Source organism: Mchenga conophoros, linkage group LG3 (genome assembly GCF_057382185.1).
Source record: "Mchenga conophoros isolate Kocher_MC1m ecotype Shallow Benthic linkage group LG3, M_conophoros_male_GT1.1, whole genome shotgun sequence".
In the NCBI taxonomy this organism is placed as follows: domain Eukaryota; kingdom Metazoa; phylum Chordata; class Actinopteri; order Cichliformes; family Cichlidae; genus Mchenga; species Mchenga conophoros.
Window position 1 is genome coordinate 33,538,932 of NC_140528.1, and position 17,013 is coordinate 33,555,944.

The 17,013-nt window shown below is 43.3% G+C and overlaps 2 protein-coding genes across 2 annotated transcripts; both read left to right on the forward strand.

Annotated features, from left to right (window-relative positions):
• Positions 1–339: 339 nt before the first annotated feature.
• Positions 340–4,749, forward strand: LOC146578273 (uncharacterized). The gene is made up of 7 exons (XM_085257816.1): positions 340–370; positions 1,533–1,574; positions 1,654–1,920; positions 2,001–2,240; positions 2,319–2,492; positions 2,618–2,740; positions 4,662–4,749. Exons 1-7 carry the CDS (start codon positions 340–342, stop codon positions 4,703–4,705), a joined length of 921 nt encoding a protein of 306 aa, XP_085113942.1. The 3' UTR covers positions 4,706–4,749.
• Positions 4,750–7,120: 2,371 nt separating this feature from the next.
• LOC146578274 (E3 ubiquitin-protein ligase TRIM21-like) lies at positions 7,121–13,714 on the forward strand. The gene is made up of 2 exons (XM_085257783.1): positions 7,121–7,219; positions 12,012–13,714. The coding sequence occupies exon 2, from the start codon at positions 12,021–12,023 to the stop codon at positions 13,689–13,691; it is 1,671 nt and encodes a 556-aa protein (XP_085113909.1). The 5' UTR covers positions 7,121–7,219; positions 12,012–12,020; the 3' UTR covers positions 13,692–13,714.
• Positions 13,715–17,013: the final 3,299 nt, after the last annotated feature.

The following is a 17,013-nucleotide window of genomic DNA, read 5'->3' on the forward strand; positions in this document are numbered from 1 at the left end:
ATAATTTATGTCCACTCAGGACTGTATGCTTGTCTTTTCACGTTCATATGTATATTTATATTTAGTCCCATGTCTTTGTGTTCATCTGTGTATCTTAATAGTTTTGTTATCATATCTCTGTTTCTACACTCATTTTATATGTTGTTTCTTGTATATTTGCTGCTATGATAACTCAGTTTCCCTCTGAGATCAATAAAGTTTCTCTGATTCTGATGAAGACGAGTGTATTAGAAACAGCTCGTCCTTGTGGAGAAGCAGCAGCGTGACGAGCTGATGATGTTAACAGGGAAGTGGTGAAGCTGAAGGTATCACTCTGCTGTCGGTCTCCAACATGACAACATGCCGACTTCATCTGTCGCTCTGCTCCTCGGTGAGTCAAACCCTCCCTTCTTCAATTCTTTATCACAGCTCCAACACACACTAAAGGTCAAAGGTAAAGAGCCTATTTCCAGCAGCTGGAAGCTCTCGCTGATAGTTTCTCTCACATGAAATCTGTTCAGATCTGTTGGTTTTGTTTTCCTTGGTGAGAAGAAGTGATCACTACTTCTTTTGTTTATCTAAGGCTGGTTGTATCTGATATTTGTTTGTGTGTTTGGACACAGATCAAGTAGTGTATTTCCTGTAAGCACCTCATATTTAACTCGAGTGCATGAAGATACAGCAAATGACAGAAAACTGTGTCAATTGCATAAACTCTTTAAAATTTAGAAGTTTAACTCTGCGTTTCTCTGTCCTGTAATCTGGACTGACTCACAGAGCTGAAGCTTCATGTCGTGTCTGTAAGAGAGGAAAGTGACCTGTTTTCATCAAACATTAACCTTTACTCAGGAAACCACGGCTCCTAGCTGCATGTATCACATGTTCTCCTTATCTGCCTGTTGTAATCATCACTTCCTCTGTTCAGACCAGATTGACTGAGTCTAACTAAATGACTGAAGATAGTTGGTTTTTCAGAATTAACGTCGGATTTTCCTCATTTTCTGTACGCTTTGTTAATTTTCTGATGGCGATTTAGACGAGCGGGACTCAAACGACTGTAATGTTTACTAAACAGATTTTTCAGGTCGCTCACTCAGCAGCTGATATTGCCAAAGTCGCCTAACTTTAATCCAGTGATCTCGGTGGTTTGATGGTTCATTAACTCTGATTGCTTTTTAAATGTCTCTGTTTTACTTAGCCAGTAAGAGCTGATTGGGCCTAACCTACCTTTGCCAGCACTGGCTATGGGAACCTGCTAATGTTGGGTTTAATGTTGTGATTAGTAGAATCTGTCGTTTTTTACTTACTGAACAATTACTTAGAAACCTGCAGACGTATCGATATAAAAGAATTAGGGCCTGCAAAACAAGCAGGTCAAATTTCAGAATTTCTACCTAAAAAGAAATTAAAAGGAAAAATAGTCCATTTGAATTCAGCTCGAGCATTTTACACCAAATCTGCTTGATCAGATTTGAATGATGTTTCCAGAACCACACAGGAACAGATTACAATTCCCTGCCCTCTGACCTTCAGTGACCTCTGACCTGTTGCAGGTGTGTGTGTGCTGCTGCTGTCTGCACTGACTGTTTGTGCAGGTGAGTAGATGAAGTGCACCATGGTCCAGGACAAACACTGAGTGTAAACACTGATAGAAACTGTCCGTCTGTCCTCCAGTCTCTCTGAGCGTCAGTCCAAACCTTCAGCAGTTCTTCACAGCAGCCTCAGTGTCTCTGACATGTGAAGGTCAGCTGGGCTCTGATGGATGGACGGTGAAGAGGGACACAGGAAGTGGGACTGAGTCATGTGGAGCAGGTGGGCGAGGCTTCGGGAGGATAAATGGTCCATCCTGTGTGTTTGATGAGTTCAAGCCAATCAGTGGAGTTTACTGGTGTGAAGGTGAAGCTGGAGAGAAGAGTGAAGAAGTCAACATCACTGTATCAGGTAATGAAGTCATTCATTTCATCAGACTAACAGCAGACTGTTATACCACCTCTACATCACTCTGTGGGTCTTTTCTTCAGATAAACATGTGATCCTGGAGATCCCTGCACTTCCTGTGAGGACAGGAAGTGATGTCACTCTACGCTGTAAATACAACATTGGTGGCACAGTCACAGCCTATTTCTACTTTAATGGACGTCCTGTTGGACCTAAATCAGAGAAACTCATCACCATTAAAGTGCAGCAGTCTGATGAAGGTCTCTACTGGTGTTCTACTGATGAGTTTGGATCATCTCCTCAGAGCTTTCTGAGGGTCAGAGGTCAGAACACTGACATCACTTCCTGTCTGCTGAGCTGATGATAAATTTACTGAATCAGCGTCATTATCTCTCCTGCAGATCCTCTTCCTCCCACAACAACAACATACACTGATGTCTCCCATCCACCTTCTCCTTCTCTTCCTCCTCCTCCTCTCCAGCCCTTCATCATCCCAGTCGTAGCTGCTCTGGTTTCTCTGGTTCTTGCGTCTCTGGTTCTGGTTCTGGTCCGGCTCCTTTGGAAGAAACACACAGGTATAGAGTCTGTCTGACCCAACTGAGCACTTTTAAGTGAAGCAGTATACATGTATGTATGTGTTGTATGGGATCAGTGATTCTTGGTCTTATCACTCTCATGCTGCCTTCGTGGCTTTGCCTAGTCCACAATGAGGCTCCTTCAAATGATGTCACCTACTCTGAGGTCACCAGTAGAGAGTCATCCAATAAGATGCCAGTCATCCAACCAGAAATGGTTTACTCCACCCTGAGGACAAACACTACAGGTACGGAAATGAGGGATAAAAGCAGGAAAACTAGAGATACACTTAGGTTAATGCATCTTTTGTGATGTTGTATAAATAAAGCCAGAATGCAATGATTTGTGTATCTTATAAAAGCATATTTTAATAAATAGAACACAGTAAAGGGATTGAATGCACAAATGGAGAAAAAGCAGGTGGTCCCAAAGACAAACAGGTGGAGGAACACTTCCTGAAACTGTTTCTGTGAGCATTGTTCACCTGCCTTCCACAAATGCAGGTTGAAGCTCTATAATGCAAAGAAGAACCACATGTGAGCATGCTCCAGAATCAGCCTCTTCTTTGTGGTTTTCTTATCTCAGCTTATTTCTTATCTCATGATAAAATATGGGTTTGTGAGATTTGCACATCATTCAGTCTGTGTTTGCACAGGGTCCCTGTGGTTTTTAAGAATTGGAGTAAACTGTGGAAACATTGACTTATATTTTCCTCAAATGCATCAAAACAAAGAGGAACTGTGACTCAACGGCTTCAAGCGTTATGAAACATAAACTTTCTTTAGTTTCCTGTCTGACAGTAAAACATGTTACTGGTTTCACATCTGAACCTTACTGTGGTCTCAGTGGTCGAGTCGCAGTTTGTAAAAATGGGTCAGTGTCAGAGAAAACCATGGCAGCAATCCTGCAGCTCAATCAGAACGCTGAAATGGAAGGAAGTGATTGGTGTATGATGTGGAAGATTAGTGTGTATGACACGCTGCAGCACGAACTGGCTGATTGAACTCCAGTGTGAAAATGATTTGGGGAGATTTTGTCACAGCATGCAGCAGCACACTATGAATTTCAGGAGTGGACCCAAAATCCTGACACGAATGAACATAGAAGATAAACAAAAGGGGAGCTGTCTAACAAGGCTGATAAAAACATCTGAAAATAAAAGGCAGAGGTGAAGCTATATCTGTATAGCGCTTTACTAGTCCCTAAGGACCCCAAAGCGCTTTACACATCCAGTCATCCACCCATTCATTCACACACTGGTGATGGCAGCTACATTGTAGCCACAGCCGCCCTGGGGCGCACTGACAGAGGCGAGGCTGCCGGACACTGGCGCCACCGGGCCCTCTAACCACCACCAGTAGGCAACGGGTGAAGTGTCTCGCCCAAGGACACAACAATCAAGACTGTCCAAGCCGGGGCTCGAACCGGCAACCTTCCAGTTACAAGGCGAACTCCCAACTCTTGAGCCGTGATCGCCCCAATAACATAAGCGTGGAACATGAAAGCACAAGCCACCGATGTTTCACTGGCATGTAAGTTTGGGGTTATACACATAAAAACAAGGTTAGGCAATAAAGACTCTGTGAAAGAGACGATGAAGAGAGAGAAGAATTGGTTCAAGAATTACACCTCGTAGTAGAAAGGAGCTGAGGAAGACTCACTTTGATTGATGAGGATGTTTCAGTTCACTGTGTTGGGGCAGCAGTCAGATGTAAAAGCACGTACATGTTGAAGTCACCTGAGTTTGTAGTTCCCAGAGTCGAGTGTTTATTTTCACCCACATCAGAACAGGTGCTGCTCGTGTGGTTAGCTGATGAGAGAAGCTGAAATCTTTGTGTGACAGAGCTTCCTTGTTGTGACCATGAAGTGTTTTATCTGTTTACCTTTAGTTTAACAGCTGTTTGAATGATGTGGAGTCCAAAGAGTGCATGTCAGCAGATACTGAACCTGAAGCTTTGCTGAATCATATTGTTTCACATTGTTCTTCAGTGTTATCAATAAAAAAAAATAATAGTTTGAATTGAGTTCAGCAGACAAGGTTTGATGGGAACTCCAAGTTCACAGTGAGATGAAAATGAATCCCAGATGTTCGGTCACACAGCGGCTTGTTTCTGTCTTTGATTCCTTCAGCGCAGTGACCAACGTGCATGACTGTCCCATTTTTACAGAAGGTGGAGGAACCACAGACGCCACAGAAGAAATTAAAAAGTGAAAGAAACGACGAGTTTCTCTGTGTAAACAGGAAGCTGAGGACAGACCTGCAGAGCTCCTGTGGACACGTTTCACTGTGTCGGTCTCACCGTGGGAACATTTACAGACAGTCATCAGCTTCCTCCTTTCTTCATTCACTCCCATTTAATCCAATCAATGGAGTCATGATGGCAGCAAGTGAGGAAGGCGTCCTGTTTCCAGTTCCTCCAGAGAAACCAGGAGGAGGAACTGAAGAGATCAAACTGCTGCTGGTTTGAGTCTCTGCAGCTTGAACTCTGACAAAGGTCGTCTACGATGGAGCTGCTTCCTTCATTTCAATCTGATCAATACTCTGAACTCCTGCTGTAATTTCAGCAGGTGTGATTTAACACAGATTTAATGAACAGACAGATCTGCATCGATCAGGAACTTTCCTGTTTATATCAGGAAGAGAGGGGACACACTTAATTATCTCTTTGGGTACAGCAAGTGATTTTCAGGAGGGGCCCAGCAGTAATAAATGCATCAACTAGTTTTTCAGCATTTTACTCTGAGATGGGAAGTTCTGTTTTTGGAGACAGCAGAATCTGAATGCTTCGTTATCTTTGATTTATTTAATATTCTTATTGGTATCTGAATATTGTGCTGGAGTGGACAGGGGTTAAGGGGAAAAAAAAGGCCCACTCCAACAAAACAAAGCACACTTAAATCATACACAACGCCTGAAAGACAAAACAGACAAAACTCAAACAAATGTACATTTTTACAGAGTGTGTTTGTGAGTGTCTGTGTATGAGTGTTTGTCATGAAACGTACTTGAAAGGTGAAATTCTGTAATGACTGTAAAAATGTAATAATTATGATGCGATTAAAAAGGAGAAACAAAGGCTGCACAGCACATCCAGGTCCTGCCAGCTGTGGCTCTGCAGCTCATGTCCCCAAAGGACAGAGACGACTGTACTGCTTAAGTGGAACGAGGCAGCTTGAGTGATTAATATGAAACTGATATGACAAAATACTGCAGAGGATGACACGTATGACAGATTACAGTCGTAACCAAGAGCTTCGGTTTTATCAATGTTTAGTTTGAGAAAGTTTAAGGACAACAATGATTTAACTTCCATGAGGCAGTCGCAGCAGGAGATGGGTGGAATTATGTTTGTAAGAAATACACAGCTGAGTGTCGTCTGCATAAAAATCAAGGCTAATATTATATTTCCAATATATGTGGCAGATTTGAAGTGTGTAAATTATGAATAAAAACCTGCAGACGTATCGATATAAAAGAATTAGGGCCTGCAAAACAAGCAGGTCAACCCCAGCAGTTTTAACTGGTCCTGATATAAAACTGCTAGGACAGGTTACTCTCTCCTGGGAAGTTGGCTGCAGCCATGCGGATTTCTGAATGGAAGAGATCCATGTACACGCCGATTTTTTAATCATCCAATGCATTAAAAAACAATAGTCATAAATAAAGTGTTTTGGCTTGTGATTCCTAAATAAACACACTAACACTAGCTACACGTTTTTAAAGGGTGCAAATCCAAGTCTCCTATTCAGTGACTCTGGTCTCCAGAGCTGAAAATAGGTTTGAGGTTCTTTTGAGAATTCTGAAGTTGGTTTAGTCTAAAATGCCTGAGTTGAGAGCAGGTTCGTGTAATTTCAGAATTTCTACCTAAAAAGAAATTAAAAGGAAAAATAGTCCATTTGAATTCAGCTCGAGCATTTTACACCAAATCTGCTTGATCAGGTTTGAATGATGTTTCCAGAACCACACAGGAACAGATTACAATTTCCTGCCCTCTGACCTTCAGTGACCTCTGACCTCCTGTTGCAGGTGTGTGTGTGCTGCTGCTGTCTGATGAAGTCTGATGAAGGTCTCTACTGGTGTTCTACTGATGAGTTTGGATCATCTCCTCAGAGCTTTCTGAGGGTCAGAGGTCAGAACACTGACATCACTTCCTGTTTAAAGCCAATCTGCTAAGCTGATGATAAACTGACTGAACCAGCTTCCTCATCTCTCCTGCAGGTTCTGTGACACCAATCTCTGTTGCAACAACAGAAAGAGCAACAACAACAACAACCACCATCACCACTCATATCTCCCATCCTCCTCCTCCTCCTCCTCCTCCTCGCGTTCAGCAGGAGGCGTGGATGATGAGCGGCGATAAACTTGCGAGAAGCAAGTTATGCTCAACTCCACCGGTGGAATCTGACAGCGTGGAAAAGTGTGAAAACATCCATGATCACCAACGGATTTCGAAGGGCTGGACTGCTGCATGATGGAGAGGAGGACACCGCCACGGCCCTTCAGAGGGTGTTCGACTCTGACACTGACAACGAGGATTTCTTTGGTTTTGAAAGTGACAACGAAGGAAAGAAGCTTGAGTGGATGACGAAGCCACCCTGAGTCTGTTCGTATCCGACACTGGAGAAGAGGACTTTGGTGGTTTTAGTGCGCAGGAAGAAGAGAAAGATGGTGAATGACTGACTTTTCTTCTTGTTAAAGCCGTGTCGCTGCACCTGAGCCTAAAAGGTAGTTGTTATATTTGCACTGTAGTGTCAATACACTATTAGAGCTTATGCCGAGTCAGACTGCACACACAATAGTTTGTTTACAAGTTGACTTCTTCTTTATTGGGATAACACAGAAGTAACACACACACATAACTGGGCGTGGTGCCCCCTACTGGCGATGGCTTGCATAGCACACAATAATTCTTGGTTCATACATAACAGTAGTCCGAAGCTATTTTTCTGGTGTGCTGTAGGTTATTGTTATATACTACATTTGTTACCCATTTATGAAGCACAGTACATGTTTCGTACTTGTAATTACCGCTACTTGTACGTATACCTAAAAAGTTATGCAAATATGTACCCATAACTTGTTTTTCAAAATATTAATAAAAGGGGTGTGTCTCCAAACAGCCATCTCTTTCCTGACAATTCACTTTGTGCATATTCTCTTACATATGATAAGTCAACATTGAAACACCTGCGGCTTTTAGTCACGTGCGGTAATGTATGTACAAAACAGGATTTTCCCCTGATTTTAGCTTGTGCGGCTAATATTCAGGTGCGCTTTGTAGTCCAGGAAATACGGTAATTTTCTTGAATTCTTAAACATTTTTACATGATATTAGTCGGCGGCTCCTTTACTAAACAGCTCCAACTGTTTGATTTGTTTGAATTTTACAGGACAGCTTTTCCCGTGTTACTCATTCATTATGGAGCTACTGTAGTTAACATGTAATGCTTCTCTAAAACCCTGTGACACAATCTTCTTTAACATTAGTGCGCATCAACCCCACATCTTCCCTGTTTTATTGCTGATGTTGGCCTGACAGTATTGGGGTAACAATGTCTCCTCTGTTTAGGAGAGGGCAGCAGGGTCACATCCTCACTGACATCACCTGTATTTGCACTACAGTCGTTCCCTTCACTGACCTTTGCTCTCCTTCTCTTTTCCATCAGGTTGTGTAAAACTGAAACAGGCATTAAATGTTTACTACAAATGATGCTTTACACAGAAATGCATTGTTAGCTGTTTTTACACACCAGCCTGTATGAACCTTTAGTCTGAGCATGGGGTCAAAGGTCAGGACAGAAATGCAGCACTGTAACACATATACATATGTAAAACATCAGACATTTGACTGATTTGTGTTGTGACATTTTCGTTTATACAAATAAATCATCATCACACACAGAAGAAATGTGCAGACCGTACATTTATTAGCTAATATCAGTGGATACAAGAAAAATGGTATAAAGACAAACACTAGCAGCCTTAGCATTTCTGTTCTGAATCTCTAATCTCTCACAGATATTCATCAAACCCTGTCCTCTATCAGCTTTCAACAAAAGAAAAGTATTAGGCCTCATTGAAAAACAGTCTGTTTGCAGATGAAGTACTTTAAAAACTATACTTAAAAACATTTCATACACAAATCTGTCATTTATCTAGATTTTCTTGACTGAGTTTACAATTTACTAGAACTGCCAAAAACACATGAATAGAAACAAATGATGAAGGATCCACTTCAAGGAAAGTGGAAAAGCCTCTGTTAGCTGCTGTTTGCAGCTGGCACAGTCTAACAGAGGCTAATACCAACGCTAACCAACAGTTTAGCATATCGTCGACAGCTCACCTCAGCATGGCTGTCCTCGGTCAGCAGTGAGCTTTATTAACTTGCACAAAGTTTTACACCCTGTTTGAGAGTAAATAAAAGTGGACATTTCTCAGCTCCAGCATTGACAGCTGAGGTAAACGGTGGACCGACAGCTTATCCACAAAATGGGGAAAACTCCGGTCCAGAATCCGGTCCAGTCCTCGTGGCAGTAAAAGCTGTAATCATGCATACATGCTTTTGTCACACCTGACCATTTCGTACAATATAATTGAAGTTTTGGATTTAAAAATTTAGCAGACGTGAACGAGCAACATTCCTGATGAGGCTGGTCAACGCTGTTCAACTAGAAGCCTACGTGGATGATATCCCAGCCTACACATCCCCCTGAACTGAATTGCCTCAGTGAAATACTTGCTCACTCACACCAAACTTCATTAAATGTGAATGTGTTACTTTGCTGGTTCCCAGTTGCAGCTTAAGTGCATCCAATATTAGATTTCCCAGCTTTTCAAACACACCATGAGCTGTGCCATTTTCTGGGCACATGGTTCAGTTAGCTTTGTATAAACACGTGTTAGAAATGTTCTTCAATCAGCTCTTTTTACTCTCATTTCACAGCCAGTACTTTTTACTTTTACTTGAGTAAAGAAGTTGAAACAGTACTTGGAGTATTTTTAACAGTAGTACTTCTACTTCAGTACACACTGTGTGTACTTTTACCACCTGTGTCTGAGACCTCCTTCAGGGTCCACCTGAAGCTCTCAGTCTGCTGTGGAAAAAGGAAATCCAGGTGAGTTTCTCCTGATCACCTGAGGCCGTCATTACTGTGTGAACCCACACACCACTCCTCACTCCTCCCACCCGCTGCACACAGTCACTGAGTACAGACCGGCTGATTCCTGTAAAGGGAGAGGCAGGAAGAGGCGGAGCAACACCTGAAAAACAAGAAGCCCAACGTCATTTTGCAGAAGTGAAAGTGTGAGAGAGCAGCAGCAGAGCTGCAGTCGAGTCCTGTTTGTCTCTAAAAGAAGATTCACTGGAGTCCATCAGGTTCCTCTCAGCAACAGTGGTGAGTGCAGCTGATCACACTTCCTGCTTCTACACAAATCTTCACTCTGTTCACTTCATCAGGGTCTAGAGCACCACCTCATTTCTCCATGGTGCCACTTAGGCTACGTCCACACTCGCCCGGATAGATTTGAAAACAGCGCTCCGCGTCCACACTGGTGTTTTCAGTCGTTTTCACAGAGTTGTGCGTCCACATTAAGACGGCTGAAAACGCTTACGTTCCAGTCCTGCGCATGCGTGAAACGCAAGATGATTCGACCGGTCTCATTTCTGTCTGCTGCTTATTCACTTTCCAGCTGTTTGAAACGTCGCAGCAGAGGTGGAGGAAAAGCACCGAGTTTTAAAATGGACTAGCAATGAGGTGGAGTTGTTGCTGCGAGTAACACAAAAGTACAAAGTTGCAAAAGCGAGAGAGAATTAAAGAATTTGAAGAAAAGCTCTGTGGAGAGAGAGCGGCCTGACCAGTTTCTCTGACTATGATACTGTAAAGCTCACAACATGATGCATTTACTGTGGTGAGTGTGCAAAGACCATGGCAGGTGTTGTGCCGAGGTAGGGATCCCCAACAGGATCTGTTTCCCTGCGTCAGGAACATTGGCTGGGCAGGGAAAGCGGACCCAACGCACTCCGCCTCCATCACGACCAACTAGACGTGGAAGGAGTGATGTTTTAGTGACAACATGAAAGATGAGTGTGACCGTTCAGTTTGTGGGTTACAACAGAAAATTATACATTTATTGTTCTCGTGTGTTATCGGACGGGATCATTTTAACAAACCGAGGACATTTTCCTGATAATTATCTGTATCCTCCTGTAACTTTACTGTTTAAAGAGCTAAAACCGCCAACATTTCAGGATCAATAAGTCCTTATAAGACGTGTTTGTGAGCTAAAAATCAAGAATGTGGGATACTGTTTGTCTGTGTCAGCCAAACAACTTCACATCTTTGTAACGACTGTTAAAAAGATGTTCATCCTGTTGATCCTGTTCATCTGGACGCTGCACTGTACAGCAGACACGACGTTGTTCAGTTTGTGTTTCAGATGAACCAGTTTGTCTCTGAATGTGTTGCTGGGTCTCCACCAGTTACTCTGACAACTGAAGGTTCAAGATTTTTATTTTGACATTTGCACACAGGACCAACAGTCCATGCACAGTGGAATACTTGTGCAGAGCTTTCCAAGTCAAATCACACTTTAACAATATAAAGACAGAAAAAGCAGAAGGATAGAAATGAAGTCCGGAGTAGGGTAGTCGTACTATTTTCTATATACAAAGAAAAAGAAGAAAATGTACAGAGAGTGTGTAGTTCTCTACCTCTTATCGCACTCACAGTGTTGCACATTTGTTCCACAGATCTGTTTCACAAGTCTGTTGTGAGTGTATTGCCCGATGGTCAGTGAACCGATGATACATTCAAAGTGAGGTTAAGTAGTGCTGTGTTATTTTAAGTGTTCAGTGTGTTTTTGTTTGCCGTCAGTCTGACAGTTGTGGGGAAGAAGCTGTTGAAGAATCGTGTTCTGTGTGTGATGCTGCTGTCCGCTCTGTTGTGTCTGAGATTGTATGTGCAGCTTTGTATGTGCAGGTCCATGGATGCAAGTGTTGTTCCCATAATCCTCTCTGCAGACTTTATGACTCTGCAGAGCCTTCCTCTCTGTCTGTGTAGTGTTTCCGTACCAGACAGTGATGCCTGCGGTGAGGATGCTCTCTATCAGTCCTCTGCAGGCCTGGGTGAGAGGGTGGTGGTTCATGCCAGCTTTCCTGAGCAGCCTGATGAAATAAAGCCTTTGCTGGGCTTTTTTCACAGTTGCTGTAGTGTTGAGAGTCCAGCTCAGGTCTGATGTAACCTGCAGTCCCAGGAATCTGTGGCTGTTTGCCCTCTCCACCTCCGTCCCTTTGACGATAAGAGGCTGCAGGGGAGGGAGTTCTTCCAAAAGTGCAGTATTCATTCCTTGGTCCGTGTTGAGGATGAGGTGAAGAAGCTTCTGTGATGAAAAGAAACTTAAAGAAGTCCAGACGCTTTTCTCTCCAAGCTCCTCAGACTACTGACGCTTGTTTCTCTCTTTGTAAAAATGAAATTTAAAGTGAATTTTGAATCAAATGTTTCTCTTCTTTCTCCCTCAGAGTGCAGACATGTCTGCTGCCAGCAATCTGCGATCTGAAGATCAGTTTCTGTGCTCCATCTGTCTGGATGTGTTCACTGATCCAGTCTCTACACCATGTGGACACAACTTCTGCAAAACCTGCATCAGTCAGCACTGGGACACTAATGGCAGAAAGAAGTGTCCTATGTGTAACAGAGTGTTCAAGAGACGACCTGAACTAGACATCAACACGTTGTTCTCTGAGATGGTTGCTCAGTTCAGACGTGAAGCTCAGCAGAAAGCCAGCAGCAGCAGCTCAGAGCAACAAGCTGCCAAACCAGGAGAAGTTCCCTGTGACGTCTGCACTGGAACCAGACTGAAGGCCCTGAAGTCCTGCCTGGTGTGTCAGACCTCCTACTGTCAGACTCACCTGGAGCCTCATCTGACACTGAAACGTCTGAATAGACATCAGCTGATTGATGCTGTGGAGAACCTGGAAGGCAGGATGTGCACGAAGCACGATAACCTTCTGCAGCTGTTCTGTAAGACCGACCAGACATGTGTCTGCATGCTCTGCCCTGTTTTAGACCACAAGAACCACGAGTTTGTTCCTCTGAGAGAAGAATATGAAGGAAAGAAGGCAGAGCTGGAGAAGACAGAGGCTGAGATTCAGCAGATGATCCAGAAGAGACGACTGAAGATTCAGGAGATCACAGAGTCGGTGAAGATGAGTAAAGATGCTGCAGACAGACAGAAAGCAGAAGGTGTTCAGGTCCTCACGGCTCTGATGGAGTCTGTTGAGAGACGCCTGAAGGAGCTCATGAAGGAGATCGAAGACAAACAGGAAGCTACAGAGAAACAGGCTGAAGGTCTCATCAAAGATCTGGAACAGGAAATCTCTGAGCTGATGGAGAGAAGCTCTGAGGTGGAGCAGCTCTCACGCTCTGAAGACCACCTCCACCTCCTCCAAAGCTTCTCCTCCCTGAAAGCTGCTCCCCCCAGCAAGGACTGGACAGAGGTCAGAGTTCATCCACCATCATATGAGGGGACTGTGGGGAGAGCTGTGGCTCAGCTGGAGGAGACAGTCTGGAAACCCATGAAGAAGAAGCTGTTTGAGGCTGAGCTGCAGAGGGTGCAGCAGCATGAGGTGGATGTGACTCTGGATCCTGATACAGCTCATCCTGACCTCATCCTGTCTGATGATGGAAAACAAGTTTATCATAGTGATGTGAGGAAGAAACTTCCAGACAACCCAGAGAGATTTTCTTACTATGCTATTGTTTTAGGAGAGCAGAGTTTCTCTTCAGGCAGATTTTACTTTGAGGTTCAGGTTAAAGGAAAGACTGACTGGGATTTAGGAGTGGCCACACAGTCGATCAACAGGAAGGGAACCATCACACTGAGACCTCAGGATGGTTTCTGGACTGTAGTGCTGAGAAATGGAAATGAGTACATAGCTTGTGCTTCCCCTCTCGTCCCCCTCTGTCTCAATCCTGGTCCTGAGAAGGTGGGGGTGTTTGTGGATTATGAGGAGGGTCTGGTCTCCTTTTATGATGTAGGTGCTGCAGCTCTGATCTACTCCTTTACTGGCTGCTCCTTCACTCACAAACTCCACCCATTCTTCAGTCCCAGTCCTAATCATGGAGGTAAAAACTCTGCACCTCTGATCATCTGTCCTGTCAATCAAACTGATCAACGACTGATTTTATTGGATGAATGATTGATTTTTCTTGAAGGGAACAAATGAACATATTGAGTGTAAATCCTCTACAGTCTCCATGTTTCTATAGAATCTGATCATCAGGACTCTGATTCACACTTTGATTCTCATGGAGTTTGATTTGAACAGAAGAAAAGTTGAATCAGGAAATGTTCCCACTGATGGAGACTCGAGCTGAAGAGCAAATATCAGAGAACAAATGTCCAAAAGCTTCATTTCCAATAAAGTTTGTTCAATGCTTTGAGTGAATCCAGACTCATGTGTGGCTGTTATACGGAGCATCAGAGTCCAGCTGAGTTATGTTGGATACAAACTGCTTATTTTGGCTCTGTGAGGAGTTTTGTTCACTGAAAACTGATGAGACGGATAATATTCAAAGAACTCTGTAGAGATTCATGCATCCATGTTCTCCACCTGCAGGTGTGGAGGAGAAAGGTGGAGCACAGACTGCTGCATCCTTCCAGTCACATCATTTTGATGATTATATTTGCATGTTGTGATGATTTGGGTTAAAGACAAACAGAGTTGAACGGCTGCAGTCACAGCATGAAGACGATGCTGAAGCTGAGCTGTCAGTGAACATGTTTCACTGTGATTTGATTTGAAGAATAGAAAGTGTGTGTGGCTGCTGACAGCTGCAGTCTCTGCTAGTCTGCATAACACACACACAACTTTCCCCCTGAGGCAACGATGCAGCAACAACACAAAGAACAGCTGCAGACACACACACACACTGTTAAAGAGCACTTTACTGTTTAAGGCAGAATTCCTCAGTAACAATGATTTGAGTCTACTGTGTCTACTGTGGTTTCCAACATACAATCTACTGAAACATGTTTTTCTTTCTGCCGTACAAACTATTTGATCACAACATCTTTGCTTTTTTCCTCCAATCGTTTATTCTGATTATTTTATTTAGTTTAACTAAGAAAAGCTTAAAATTTAACTCTTAACCTGATTTAAACGTTTAATTTCTCATTAACTCAGACTTTTAATTTATTTCCTTGTTTAATGTATTATTTCTTTATCCTTGTTTAAGTTTTGCCGATCCTTTCTGTGTAACCTGTTTAATCTGACCTTTGACCTTTTAATTTTAACTTAACAGTACTCTTGTTTTGACCTTTGACCTCTTTATTCCTTATAACCAAATAAACCCTTTTATCTGATATTTTCACCTTATTGATTGATTATATATATCTATTATATTTTCTCACCTTACCTTATTTTGACCTTTGACCTATGTCCTTGTTAGCCTTGATCTTCCTTCATCAAACGTGAAATTTCTTTCACCTTTGAACTTAAAGCTTAAATCAAACCTTTGTTAAAAAGCTTCTTACCAACTTGTAATTCCAACTCTCTGCATTAAACACGTATCTTATCATATAAACACTGGATCACTGAGAGAACTTTAGGCAGAACCAAATGAAGCAGCTGACCTCGTCAAACTCACAGCGACAGTAACTGACAGTGAATTATTTTAATCTTCTTCATTGTATTTGTTAGAAACATTTATTTTCCTTTAATTGGACTTTGGTTAAGTTCAATCCGATGTATTAACCGACCTTTGAGGTGAAGTGCAGCTGCGAAGAACGCTACGGCAGGCAATGAGGTGCGTTTAATGTCGCTCTGTTAATTTGAGCGTCCATAAATTGAATGTCTTATTTTTTCTTACTTTATTATTGCTAATTTATTGGAGAATTTGGCCATTTAATTAAGGTAGATTTTATGTTGTTGGTGGTAAAGATCTGGATGGATGTTTTATTTTATTCTGTGTTTCTATTTTTCAGTTTTACTTTTCAAGACTTGGTGAATTGCCTTTTTCTACTTTTTGTTTAGTTTTGTTAAAATTAGCAGCAGTGAGAAGTGTTGTTGTCGGTCTTGAATATATTTGATGTAGCCCATACTGTTAAGGTAAGTGTCATGTTTTTAGTTGTTAGTCTGATGAAGAATCTTTTATTTTTCTCCAAAAGTTGATTGTGTTTATCTGGACATAGTGTTCTTCAGGTCCAGCTGAATGCAGGTTTCCCCAGTCTTATACGTGTCAGGAGCATCAGCACAGCTGAAATGCATTTTTCCTAAGCACCGCGTCTCTGTGGCTTTTAAACCCCAAAACACGCTAAAACAAAAATGGGTCCACCCCAAGGATGGGGTCCCCCGGTGTAGTTTCCACTGTGACAGACTGTGGGCTTCCTCAGAGTGAGGCTGAGAGCGGCAGGCCCAGCTGGAGTCTGACCCGTGTCACACAGTGGAGGTCAAACCTTCTGTGCCACAAACACCAGATTAACCAGTTTCACTCATCATCCTTCTACTGTCAGATTTTACTGGTGCAGGTTTGATGAATCACCATCTGAGAACGTCTCTGATGTGGGCGCCACTCACAGGGATCACTTCCTGTAGAAGGGTCACATGACCTGTTATAGGCCCCTTTGTGATGATGACAGCGACGCCCCTTTCGTGTGAGGTTAAACCCAGAGAGCTTCGTGTGACCTCTGACCCTGATCACCAGTGTTAGGGTCAGTGAAGGTGAGATACCGTGTGACAGGAGGAACAATAAAGTTTTATTTGTACGAACACGTAGAACAGATGAAGTCAGAACGAAGCAGGTGGAGCTCAGTCAGGGTGGAGGTGCAGACAGGTGAGCTGAAGGGGAGGAGCCAGTCTGGTCAGGAACTCTCTGTCTCCTCAAGTGAACCTCCTCACCTCTGAAACACACACACACGACTCTGAAGGTTGCAGTCAGGGTTGGTCAGGGTGGTGAGGGTGGGGTTACCTTCTGGTCTCTGGTTGGTGTGTTTCCTGCAGGTGAGGCTGAGCGGCCGAATCATGACATCACTGCTGCACAGACACAACAGGAAGTGGAGGAGGATGTCGTCAGCGTCCCCGTCACACACCTGAGACAGACACAGAGGTTATGTCTCTGCAGACTCACGGCTCGGCCCTGTGGAAACGTCCTGCAGGACGCCTGTTTCTCTCTGTGGTGGCCCCCCCACAGCGTCCCCACCGTGCTTCACTGTGTGGACGCTGTTCTTTGGGTTGTAGCTGCATCTTCTTCTCGTTTCACCTCCACAGGACGTTTCAGTCTGCAGGTCTTCGTCCTCAGCAGTGTGGCTGAAGGTGTCTGCAGACGTGGAGCTCTGTGAGCTCACAGTGCGTCCCTGTGCAGCCTGTAGAGTCTTTGAAGTCTTTGCTCTGACAGGCTTGTTCTGTGCTGGGCGGCTCTTTGACTTTCTTCAGGTTTCCCTTCCTGACACTCTGATAACCTCAGATATCCACAACGTGAATCCTCACAAACATCTTTTTCTCTCTTTTCACTCAAACCTTC

Bases quoted from the DNA above. Each gene is read 5' to 3' on its own strand.
- LOC146578273 (XM_085257816.1), top strand. From the start codon at position 340: ATGCCGACTTCATCTGTCGCTCTGCTCCTCG. The intron at 2,241-2,318 runs GTCAGAACACTG...TCTCTCCTGCAG, and splicing joins GAGCTTTCTGAGGGTCAGAG to ATCCTCTTCCTCCCACAACA. The intron at 2,493-2,617 runs GTATAGAGTCTG...GGCTTTGCCTAG, and splicing joins CCTTTGGAAGAAACACACAG to TCCACAATGAGGCTCCTTCA.
- LOC146578274 (XM_085257783.1), top strand. From the start codon at position 12,021: ATGTCTGCTGCCAGCAATCTGCGATCTGAAGATCAGTTTCTGTGCTCC.